Here is a 12,752-nt window from a genome sequence, read left to right on the forward strand (position 1 = left end):
CGGCCACAGATGCGCCGCTAACCCTCAAGGCTAAGCTGGAATGCCTCGGAAAAGTATGCCTTACCACACCCTTCAACCAGAACACAGCCCCCTTAACACTACTGTTATTAAGTAGGAATAGGTTTAATATGCGAGTCATTTAATATATAAATAATAAAATCTTATATATAAAATTGTCGTGTCAGAATGTTAGTTACCGTACTCCTCCGAAACGGCTTTACCGATTTTCGCCAAATTTTATATGCGTATTCTGTAGGTCTGAGAATCGCCTACTATCTATTTTTCATACCCCTAAGTGATAAGGGTTGTTCACACTGAACATTTTTTTTTATATTTTGAACATTTTTTTTGTTTTTTTATTCTCTAATGTGGCATAAAAATTACATACAACCCTACATTTTTACCCTTTTATCACCAACCCCTATTTTTTAATAGCAATTTCAGTAATTTCATATTTTTTCATACCGCTCGATGTTAGATTTTTAATTTTTTTTTATATGGCAACACAATGTTTGCCGAATCAGCTAGTAAGTATATAAGATGTCCTTTAATATGTAAATAAACCGGCATCTATACTCTTCCACGAAAATGCCATATCTACGTCACGCTAGAAATAAATTTAACTGTGGTAGTGGTTATTTCCTGAACGAATCATACCGGTTCTACCACTATCATTAACTAATGTCGGTCCTAGATAAGTTGCTACCTCTAAAGCTTAGAATATCTCATGTAGATAAGTGTATTTTTTTATATAATAACCTAACGATAAGGCAGACGGGCTACCTGATGGAAAGCAGTCATCGTCGCCTATGGACATTTGCAACACCAGAGTCGCCAATGCATCGCCGGCTTTGAAGGAGAGCTCTTTTTACACCCCTCTTGGAGAGCCCCATGTCATAGTCCTGAGGGGAGGAAGTTCATTCCACATTTTGCACGTACGCGGCAAAAATGGTAATTCCTTTACCATTCTTGAAATGAGAACACAGCAGCGTTACAACAACGCTTCAACGCTTTCTACACTCACAGCTCCACACTAGGATTTCCTGTGTCGTGGGTGTCATGGACACACACAGAGACAAATACACAAACACCCAGACCCAGAAATCTATTAAATCTACTAAATTCATAAGTTAGATATCTGTCTGGCCGGGGATCGAACCCGGGACCCTTTGCGCGTCAGACCGGTATGGTGACCGCTCCGCCACGCGAGTTACACTGCTGTTATAAAATAGAAATTGGTTCAATTTAGGATAATGGGTCTTCAAAGACAATCAAATGTCATAGGACCCACCAGGGAGTCTTAAGAGACAAGTCAGTCTTCACTCTTCATAGACCCACTGGTAGGTCTGCTTGGTGGGTCCTGGGAGATGAAGGGTAAATTATTATAGAGATGGTGCCGTCTTCAAACTAAATAGTTATGGCAAAAGTACCACTGTCGAACCATGAAGGCTTCTATCACCCAAGACCTTTTAAGGAAGCGAATACAAAATAATACAAGATGTAAAAGTAAATATTTATTATCAAATCACTTTTTTCCTTTCAAAGCTTCCTTAAAAGCGCTCGCGCCAGCAGCGAAAGCATTTAACAGCTTCGGAGCTTCCGCTGCCAAGGTTTTAGCCAGTTCCTCTACGTTTTTATGCTGTTCTTGAGCCAGCTTCGCCAAAGCTTCCTTGAACTTTGAAAGCTCGACGTTGCTTGCATCGGCCACGTCGGCGAAGAGTTTTCTAACTCTCTCCTCTGTTTCTTTTGTGCCGTCGCATATTTTTGCTACAAAAATAAATGGTAATTAGACTCTTGCAGTTTCTGTAAGCCTATGTGATGACCTAGAGGATAAAACGGTCGAAAGGTCTGAGGTTCGAGTCACAGGCGCTCACATCAGATTTTTTGAAGTTAGATGGGTTTTAAAAATTTATTATGTCTTGCTCTGTGAAGGAAAATTTCGAGAGGAAACCTGCGTACCTAAGCGATCTGCAAAAAAGTATTCAAACGACGCACGACTTTGAAAACACTATGCGAACGAGCGTCTGCCGCGCATTCGTTTTTATAATATAGGAGTAGCAGATGAGCTTGCAGTCCACCTGATGGTAAGTGGCTACTACCGCCCATGGACATATATAATCAACCCCCGATTAGATTAGATTTCTACCTAACGTCCGCCACAGACGCGCTACCGCTGAGGACTAAACCGAAATTCCTCAGAAAAGTATATCTATCTTTCCCTACCCTTCAAATCATATCACAGCAGCGTGTAACACTGCTATTATTAGGTAGAAATAAGTGTGGCGGTGATACCATTGGATTTGAACAACAATTCTATCATATAGTTGTCTTCACTAATATTATAAAGAGGAAAACTTTGTTTGTTTGGTTGTAATGAATAGGCTCAAAAACTACTGGAACGATTTTAAAAATTATTTCACCATTCGAAAGCTACATTATCCACGAGTAACATAGGCTATATTTCATATGAAATATATTTGATAAATAGATTTTGAGGCGGTACAAAGTTTGTCGGGTCAAGTAGTTAGTAATATGATAAAACTTACAGTCTTTCAACCACTGCACTAAGCCGTCGACGGTGTTCTTGCCTTGCTTTTTGAGTTTCTCAAATTCATCATCCATTGTTTTTTGTTTTAAATGTAAAATTGTATTAGAAATTATAATATATTGTCAATTAACGGCAAGCATGACAGTGTATACTGTCAAAATAAAATAAGGAAAAGTAATTATTAAACAAAAGATATTTTAAGGAATTTTTAATCTAGTAAGGCTAGATCTCGGAACAATAACCTTATTGTTCTAAGTGCTACATTCAAGGTTTTCTGTCGTTTTTTATTATATAGGAGTAGTAGACGAGCATGCAGTCCACCTGATGGTAAGCTACTGCCGCCCAAGGACATCTGTAATCAACACCAGATAGGATTAGATACTCGTACCTGAGTTAAGCGCTGTTGTGTTATGGTTTGAAGAGTGTGTAAGGGAGATATACTTTTCCGAGGCATTCTAACTTAGTCCTCAGGGGTAGCAACGTACCTGTGGCGGACCGCAGGTAGGATTCTTATCTTATCTGGGGTTGATTACAGATGTCCATGGGCGGCAGTACCCACGCAGCATCGGATAAACTGCATGCTTATAATAAAAAAATAAGATCGATTCGAATCATTTTATATATGTACATACATATATTTTTATTTTTTTAATATATATACATATATACCTTATTATTGTCATTTATGGAAAACATATTTATTAATTATTGTTTGTATTTGATAGATTTATTTATTTTTATATAACTTCGTAGTTATGTCTTGAAGTTACTTTTTTTGTCTACCCACATGAAAACAATTGGCTACTTGACACTTTTTGGGAAAGTGTTTTAATGAATTAGTATACGTATTATATATGCCTTTCATTGATCACTTTTTCGAAAAAAGGGCTATTCATTAATAAAAAACGAACTTTCTTTACGGTGAACGGAACGTCGCGTTAAATCAGGCGGTCAAGTGTCATTTTGTGGCGGAACGTCATTACACTGTAAACAAACAACGCTTAGAAGAAAATTGAGAGTTATTTAGCTATTATAACTAAAATTTAAATAAATGACAAGTTATAAGACGTGTGCAGTGACGATGTGTACAAGTACGATCGTAACAAATTTGCTTATACAAGTTCCGAAACCCAAATCTCATAAACGTTAAAGAACTTGCAGATTCTTATATGTTTAAATCCTCTGTTTGCAAGCAATGACATTTTATACTATCTATGTAAGAGAAGTATTATTGAAAAAAAGGAATAAATTTAGTAACTCTCGAGTGATTCGTCAATTCCAAATCATTAGCACGGGACGTAATCAAAACAAAACAAAACAGCAAGTGGAAGTATTCATATATTTAATATATTATATAGATGTCTATGATAAGAATAGAATTATAAAACGTCTATGAGAATTCTATTTTAAGGGCCCATTCTGTAATTAATAGGACACAATTAAAATATTTCATGACTGTGTTATTATTGATGGTGCATGTGCACTGATTAAGTTACAGGACTGTATAATTAAAAATACATGATTTGCTAATATTAGTATTATATTAACCGATTTCTTTATTTATTTGGTTTATATGGTTCTATTAGTGAGTACACACAGTAGAACTTTTGTATATATTTATCATATGTTACAGTTACAATAATTACTACAGATCACCTAAGCTAAATTTTTGTGCTGCTTGCGTGTCTGCTTTTCTTCATTACTAAAATTATTTTCCGTAACAAATGGATATATATTTTTATCACTGTCATTTTCAGAATTAAATTGCAATGCAATAATAGGAACTGTATGGTCACTTTTCTTCCTTCATCTTGTTGGGTAGGTTACGCAAGTAAAGAAGTACTATTTCCCGTGTACTTTACTTTATGTATTTCAGACTGGTGCCCACTTTCGAAACTTTTGGCTCCTCACTTCTTCTAGGCAGGACAGTCATCACATTTTCATTTTCATTAATGTACCTTGTGTTCAGGACAACTTTTACTTTTCATGAAACACAAACTTGCCTTCCTCTTAAACTGCACATACTCTATAACGTCGTCACTATACGATTGTCGGGAAGATCTGTAAATATAAATATAACCAATTAATAACCTTAAAACAGTTCACATAAGAATATAAGTATATTTAAAAAAATCTTAATAATTACTTGAAGACAACCTTTCTTCTGTCTGAAGTCAGTTAAGAAATGTTTTAATTGTCCGAAATGATTAAATGTAAATATAAAGAATGTTTTACTTACGTTGTTTATTTGATATTTCCATAGGTTATCTCACAAGATTTTTTGCATCCATTTTGATTTATTGCACTGCATATATGGATCTTCTTTAAGCAGGTTCACGCTATCAGCTTTAATATAGTATGGCTCCATTTCGGTTCACAACATAAATTCAACCAACTCTAACAGCAAACGATTTAATTATTATTTGTCTTGTTTGGTTTCGCTTTCGATGTAGTGACGTCACATGACATTTGAGGCAGCATTGTCGCCGTTTTGGGATTTAAAATCCACAGATAAAAAATCGAAAATTTCTTTTTAAAAATTAAAATACTTAGAACGTATTAAAAAATAAACGAAATACTGCATAATTTATGTTTACTTATAAGCTATCATATCCAACATATTTCATATTTTATTGTTATAACTGTCAAGTACCCAATTGGCTACTTGACACTTTTTGGGAAACTGTTTTAATGAATTCATATACGTATTATATATGCCTTTCATTGATCATTTTTTCGAAAAAGGGCTATTTATTAATAAAAAACATATTTTTATTACGGTAAACGGAACGTTACGCCAAAACAGGCGGTCAAGTGTCATTTCGTAGCGTGACGTCAACACATTGAAAATATAGAAATAAACTTCGACGTTACACATACTTCAGGTTTCGATGTGATCGACAGGTTTCGATGTAGTGACGTCACATGACATTTGAGGCAGCACTGTCGCCGTTTTGGGATTTAAAATCCACAGATAAAAAATCGAAAATTTCTTTTTAAAAATTAAAATACTTAGAACATATTAAAAAATAAACGAAATACTGCATAATTTATGTTTACTTATAAGCTATCATATCCAACATATTTCATATTTTATTGTTATAACTGTCAAGTACCCAATTGTATGTAGGTAATAGTCATCTAATATTAGTCTATTTTACTACATGTACATATGTTAATGTGTGGATAACTGTAATTGGCGTACGCTATTGTTATCCCTAAGAAATAAATAAATAAAATAAAAGCGAAACATACATTTCTAATATTTGAAAACATACCATGAATAAATAACAAACCCAAACTTAATTATACTTTTATTTACATACACAAAAACCTAAAAACATAAATCTTACTATTTTTCTATTATAAGTTGATCGCAGCCCTAATTTCATCTGTTATCTATGCCTTGACAGTTTCGAACGCAATTAAAAAGTTTTTGACGTCTTGCCTCGTTTCCCGCGCCAAAATACCTAATAACTGCACAAATTGGACTAACGTAAGTTCTTCTTTATTTGGACACAGTCGTAAATACGATTTTGTATATAAATCAATACTTATTATTCGGCCATCGATAATACCACATTTTTGCAACCATTTTAGAACTATTTCAAATTTAGCGCCATTTTGACCGCTAGCGGCGCGTAAAACCGTGTACATTTCTTCGAAATTCATTAGTTTTGTACAAAATTATTTAATAATACTGATGTATGACGAATAAAATACAAAAATAAGTAGAATCCATGTGGTATTGATATGTTTGTCATTATGTCGATCTAGTAGGTGATGATTTTCTGAGAGGTCTCAAAAAGTATGTCTCCCTTACTCCATTCAAACCAGCGGGTCTACCGCCTAACGTAATTGCTTTCACTATAGCTTTAGTTTATGACGTCATTTTGTGATTTCGTACCGTCTATGAAAACAGTGCTTAACACTGTCGTTATTATGTAGAAAAAGATTTAGCGGTGATGCCGCCGGAGTCGAACCACATAGGGTTGTACTACCTTCACTACAAATGTGTAGTGTGCATTACTACTATGATTTTTAGACGCCCCAAAGATCTTACTAATTAAATTATAAACTTTGAACCATAGATTAGTAAAGATTACTCACTCCTAACAAGACAATGTACCCAGTTTTGAGAATTGAAATAGTTGCGTAAAAAAGTTTTGCCACGTCTCCGTGCTAAAATGTCCCTAAAATATTTGAAATAATTATTTATTTATTATGTAAATTGTACATTGTAATTGTAAATTACGCAGTATTAGTTATTTATTCGTAATTTTTCTCTAAAAATGTTTTTTATTTGTCAAGAATTCAAAAAAAGAACTTACTATAATAAGCCGTTTGTGGCTTCATTCAATTTCAAGGCGCCGAAGTGTCTTTAGTAATCTATGCTTTGAACTTTAAAAAATATATATAAAAACAAAAACACGACTATTTAAAAATATAGTCTATGTCACTCCCACAATTTAGACGAATCCAACGACACCTCATATGTTAATCCATCAAGCCATTTGTGCTGTAGCTATAGATTGTAGCGTGACTAAGAATGAGACATACATACTTAGTTATAGTTCGCACCAAACTGCTAGTCCGCTCTGAAGTTGTTGCTCGCAGGTGTAGTCATACAATTAGCTATGGCGACGCGATTCATTTCTATATTCAGAGCGGACTAGAAGTTTTATGCGGACTGTATATATGCTCGAAAAACATTACCCTCCCCAGGTAAAAAGGTAGATTATTAGTAAAAAAAACACAATATACAAATTAATATATTTATTTTGATTATATTCAGTAAAAAAATATAATACTTGCAAAGCTTATACAAAATAAATTTATTTACAGACGATAAAAATAAATACACTAGGAACTAAGTTTAATAAAAAAGCATTCGTTAATTACCTTTGTAGCATCCCCTAGAGGGCGCTACTTGTCTTTTTGAGTAAATACAAAGTAGTGACCGACTTAAGATACGGTATCGGCCAAGTTTCGGCCAAAAAGAGGTTTGTTTCGACCAGAAATGGCCTATTTTTGGCCGAAACTTATCTTTTATCTAAACTCTGAGTAACTACAATGTAGTGACCGACTATACGGTATCGGCCAAGTATCGGCCAAAAAGAGGTTTGTTTCGACCAGAAATGGCCTATTTTTGGCGAAAACTTTTTTTCTAAATTCAGAGTACCAACAAAGGAGTGACCGATTGAAGATTCTATTTCGGTCAAGTTTCAGCCAAAAAGAGGTTTGTTTCGACCAGAAATGGCCTATTTTTGGCCAAAACTTATCATTTTTTCTAAACTCACAGTAACCTTAATGTGGTGACCGACTGAAAGTTCGGTTTCGGCCAAGTTTCGGCCAATAAGAGGTTTCGATTTACTTAACTCAGAGTAATAATAAACTGACCGATCGAAGATTTGATTTGGCCATGTTTTGGCCGAAAGAGACGTTTCGGTCATTCATCGGCCAAACCTTTCGTAACATACGATCGTGAATCTTCTGATTGCGTTCGGCTGTACTCGTGTTTCTTATGTGTGTCAGCTCTTTGGCTTTCTTTATATCTACAGACACTGAACGTGTCATGTCAGACAAAATTACTTTGTATACAATATTTTAACAGGCAGCCCGTGTCACGGTCGCGCTACGGACGATATAAATACATTCATACACATTATATTGCGTGATATTGTTTTGTCTGGCACGGTGCGTGTCTGATACGTTACATGCCTGTAGACATAAATCAGTACGTTGTTCTTAGTTAAGTCCTGTCTCATTCAAATAGCATCAAAAATACAATTGTGTACCTTTATAATAATTTTGTATTTTCGAAAATATAAAACTAAAATAGCTATTATATCCTAAATAATAATGACTTAATTAACATTAATAAAATTTACAATAATAAAATAAAACTATCATTTTTCAAAATTATTTGTACATTTAACATAATCAATGCAATATTAAATATAATGATAATTATTATTGTTTTTTTTCCAATCATGAAGGATTTATTGCCGTTATTAATATTCAATCTATCGAATGTTTTTCTACCAAAGATCGAAAGACAATGTCTAGTCATAGATTAGTAAAGATTACTCACTCCTAACAAGAAAATGTACCCAGTTTTGAGAATTGAAATAGTTGCGTAAAAAAGTTTTGCCACGTCTCCGTGCTAAAATGTACCTAAAATATTTGAAATAACTATTTATTTATTATGTAAATTACGCAGTATTAGTTATTTATTCGTAAAATTTCTCTAAAAATGTTTTTATTTCAAAAAAAGAACTCACTAATAAGCAGTTTGTGGCTTCATTCAATTTCAAGGCGGCGAAGTATCTTTACTAATCTATGTGTCCAGTATGAAGAAATTGACCAATGTCTATCTTTGGTAGACACACATGGATTGATTAATTATTAATAATTACCGGGCAAAAATGATTATAGAGAACTAAATAAGAAGACCTGATCTTTAAAGGGTGACCAAAATCAATATAAATGTAAGAGCGATAGGGGGGGATAGACTCATTGACCATTCACGAGGCGGAGCGGTCACCATACCAGTCTGACGCCCAGAGGGTCCCGGGTTCGATCCCCATCAGACATCTACACAATAAAGTTAGATATCTGGGTCTGGGTATTGTCTACATCTGTATGTGTCCACGAAACCCACACAGCGAATTCTAGTGTGGGGCTGTGTGTGGAAAGCATTACTTTTTTTTTAAATTAAAATAACGCTTCTACCGCCCATGTATATAACCTTGGCACAAGCGATACAGACGCCATCTACAATAAAACTTATTTATTTACAATTATGTACATTATTTGTGTAATATTACAATTTTCCAACATTACATAGTTAGTCTTAGACCAAAGGAAAACAGCTTATGTTCTAAGCTGGAACGCCTTGTAATATAGGAGTAGCAGACGAGCATGCAGTCCACCTGACGGTAGGCTACTGTCGTCCATGGACATCATCAACCTCAGATAAGATTAGATTTCTACCTAACATCGACCACAGATGTTGCTACCCCTGAGGACTAAGCTGGAACGCCTCGGAAAAGTATGTCTCCCTTACCACACCCTTCAAACCAGAACACAGCAGCGCTACACTGCTGTTATAACAGAAACAGGTGTGACGGTGGTGCCACCTATTTGTATTATGAATATTAAAGTTAAAGTATTATAGTCCACGCCAAACTGCTAGTCCGCTCTGAAGTTGTTGCGAGCAGGTGTGGTCATACAATTTGCTATGACGCGATTCATTTCTATGTTCAGAGCGGACTAGCAGTTTTACGCGGACCTTACCACCATTATACTAGAATACTGGTAACTTATTTGAGCATAGCTCGGTAAATATTTTTCGAAATATTTTCAAAATGCTCTTCAGTCGTAGATTTAGTAACAATAGAGGTTTAATTTAGTAGTTTACGAACAAAAAAACGAAAAAACATGATGTCAAAAATCAATTTTATCAATAAAAAATGTTATCTATTCGAGGATAATAACTTTTTTAATAATTGTAATAAATGAGTATACAGTCAAATGACTTTGAGTATGCAGTTCAAAACGCCTTATCTGACGCCATTTGAAATTTAGAAGACAATAACTCTATCCCGCTCATATGTATACGTGCGAGGGAGATAGACAGTGCTGTGACGTCATGTGTCGTCCACGTATCCACAGACACAGAACAAACACCTGTACTATAGAAGATAATAACTCTGTCCCGCTCACACGTACACGTGCGAGCGAGATAGTCAGTATTATGACGTCACGTGACGTCACACGTATCCACAGACACAGCACAAACACCTGTACTATATAGAAGATAATAACTCTGTCCCGCTCACACGTACGCGTGCGAGCGAGATAGACAGTATTATGACGTCCCGTGACCTCACACGTATGCACAAAGACAACACAAACACGTGTACATGTGTTGTATGTGCCGTCTTTATATAAACAACATACATATATTTTGTATAAATTTATTTAAAAGCTAAATAGTTTAATTTTTACATTTTACATTTTACACATACAAAAGTTTACAAATACTATATATTTGAGCCTCGTATGATTATGTAGTTACATTTGCACATAGCGTAATTATTATGTGCACATTTCAATGATAAACATTACATCCGTGCGTATCTTACACGTTACAACGCGTGTAATATTACAAAAAATACTTAAAAAAGCACGTGTGTACTTATGTGACGGTAGAAGTTACACTTCTTTGGGAAATTAAGAAAAAAATATTATGTGTTACATCGGCGCGCAATTCCGTGCCATGTTAACTAGCAATTATTACAAAAACCCGACAGCTTAATAATATAGTCTATGTCACTCCCACATTAGACGAATCCAACGACACCTCATATGTTAATCCGTCAAGTCGTTTGTGCTGCAGCGTGACACAGAATGACACATACATACATACGCTCGAACATTACCCTCCGCTGTCGAGTAAAAATACAATAATATCTCTCCAAAACGCCAAAAGAAGTATAACGTCGAAAAATAAAATTTGTATCCAAATCTCATTCATTTATATTATTGTATTAATTTGTATAGTCCGTGCCAAACTACTAGTCCACTCTGAAGTTGTTGCGCACAACTACAAGCATATATTCCGTAGCAACATACGGGCATACTAACGCAACTATGTACCCGCGGGCGAGAGCAGCGGGGGGTGGGGGGGAGTGTCGCTGTCTTCGTTCCGCTGATATCTACAATTTGCTATTCGACGCGACTCGTTTCTAATTTCAGAGCGGACTAGCAGTTTGACGCAGACTATAATAAGCTAACCATTTTTTTTTATTCATCATCATCATCGATTTTTTGTGCCGCCATTTTTAAATTTCGTAGCTGATATTATTCATTTTCGTGATCGTGATCGAACTCGAATGTTTTCTCGTTTACAAAGCGCGTTTGTTAAATTGTATGTAGTTGTTAAAGGTTTTATTTCTTACAATACCTGTAACCGTGTTTTTACAATGACATTTGTTTGTTTACATTTTGGACACCTAATTATAAATCAGACTGTAGGCTATTCGGTATAAAAAAACAATAGATAGATCGGTTATTAACCACCGCAGGCCGCACTTAACTCCACGTAGAGTGAATGGTACATTAGCTCCTTCATTCACTTCACTATCACTCAGTCTATGAATGGTGGTTACTCATTCAGTCTGGGCTCGTCGCGGGACAGCCGCTTCGGCATTAAAAACAATAGATAGATCGATTATTAACCACCATCAGTCCCCAGTAACAAAACACTCCACGTACAAGTGAACGGTACTGAGCTCGTTCATTCACTTCACTATCACTCAGTCTATTTCGGTTTAAAAAATAATAGATAGATCGATTATTAACCACCATCAATCCCCACTAACAAAACACTCCCACTTACAAGTGAATGGTACTGATCTGGTTCATTCACTTCACTATCACTCAGTCTATTTCGGTATAAAAAAGAATAGATAGATCGATTTTTAACCACCATCAGTCCCCAGTAACAAAACACTCCACTTATAAGTGAATGGTAGATTATCATCACCTTCATTCACTTCACTATCACTCAGTCTATGAATGGTTACCCGTTGAGGCTGGGTTCATCGCGGGAGGGCCGCTTCGGTATGAAAGAGACGGTTAGCATGTCGTCCTCCTCTTGCAACAGGCAGCCGTTATTCGGCTTGTTTCGGTTGAATAATCTGTTGAAAAAAATATTAAATTAAAAAAATGATGTGGCAAATGTAGGTAATCATAGTTGGTGAGTAAATGAAAAGATATTCAGTGCTTTCACTGCAAGAAGAAACTGGCAATAGTAACCGGGACCGGACAGAAAATCAGTGTCGTGTACCAATGTTTTCGCGACTTACGCTGAGTTCCGGTAACCTTATATATGCAAAACATTATCCGCAAAATAGCAGGTATATTTATAAGACGAAATTAATTTTGTTTTTCTTTTGTTATAATTGATTTTGTGTTTTGTTATAATGATTGCTGTAGTCCTTGTTTTCGTTAATAAACGTTATTATTATTATTATAATTAAAAAACCCAACGTCATACAAAATTGTTCATGAGTGAATGAAAAGATATTCAGTTCATTCGCTGCAAATACTAGAAATTGTTGTAAAAAATATTTGAATGCTTAATAATATAGTCTATGTCACTCCCGCATTAGACGAATCCAACGACAACTCATAT

At 35.2% G+C, this 12,752-nt stretch overlaps 2 protein-coding genes and 2 long non-coding RNA genes across 4 annotated transcripts in view; all 4 read right to left on the reverse strand.

Annotated features, from left to right (window-relative positions):
• Positions 1-1,501: 1,501 nt before the first annotated feature.
• On the reverse strand, positions 1,502-2,709 carry LOC140757046 (uncharacterized). Its single transcript, XM_073092599.1, has 2 exons — positions 2,547-2,709; positions 1,502-1,767 (listed from the first exon to the last, which is right to left on the reverse strand). Exons 1-2 carry the CDS (start codon positions 2,620-2,622, stop codon positions 1,526-1,528), a joined length of 318 nt encoding a protein of 105 aa, XP_072948700.1. The 5' UTR covers positions 2,623-2,709; the 3' UTR covers positions 1,502-1,525.
• A 1,361-nt stretch (positions 2,710-4,070) lies between these two features.
• Positions 4,071-5,474, reverse strand: LOC140757024 (uncharacterized). Its single transcript, XR_012103926.1, has 2 exons — positions 4,788-5,474; positions 4,071-4,609 (listed from the first exon to the last, which is right to left on the reverse strand). It is a non-coding gene; the product is annotated as an uncharacterized LOC140757024 (long non-coding RNA).
• A 1,835-nt stretch (positions 5,475-7,309) lies between these two features.
• Positions 7,310-7,920, reverse strand: LOC140757051 (uncharacterized). Its single transcript, XR_012103932.1, has 2 exons — positions 7,731-7,920; positions 7,310-7,616 (listed from the first exon to the last, which is right to left on the reverse strand). It is a non-coding gene; the product is annotated as an uncharacterized LOC140757051 (long non-coding RNA).
• Positions 7,921-11,248: 3,328 nt separating this feature from the next.
• The window catches only part of ATP7 (copper-transporting ATPase 1), an 81,758-nt gene continuing 80,254 nt past the window's right edge, over positions 11,249-12,752 (reverse strand). Inside the window, exon 30 of the mRNA XM_073092603.1 lies at positions 11,249-12,255. Coding sequence (XP_072948704.1) covers positions 12,138-12,255 — 118 coding nt within the window. The 3' untranslated portion in view covers positions 11,249-12,137. The remainder of the gene's footprint in view (positions 12,256-12,752) is intronic.

Source organism: Epargyreus clarus, unplaced genomic scaffold (genome assembly GCF_041222505.1).
Source record: "Epargyreus clarus isolate Ecla_fem2 unplaced genomic scaffold, WU_Ecla_fem_2.2 ptg000036l, whole genome shotgun sequence".
NCBI lineage: Eukaryota > Metazoa > Arthropoda > Insecta > Lepidoptera > Hesperiidae > Epargyreus > Epargyreus clarus.

What these genes read in the sequence shown, in the direction of transcription:
- LOC140757046 (XM_073092599.1), bottom strand. Translation starts at nt 2,622, where the DNA reads ATGGATGATGAATTTGAGAAACTCAAAAAGCAAGGCAAGAACACCGTC. An exon ending in AGTGCAGTGGTTGAAAGACT is followed by an intron (nt 1,768 to 2,546) that starts GTAAGTTTTATC and finishes TTATTTTTGTAG; the next exon opens with CAAAAATATGCGACGGCACA.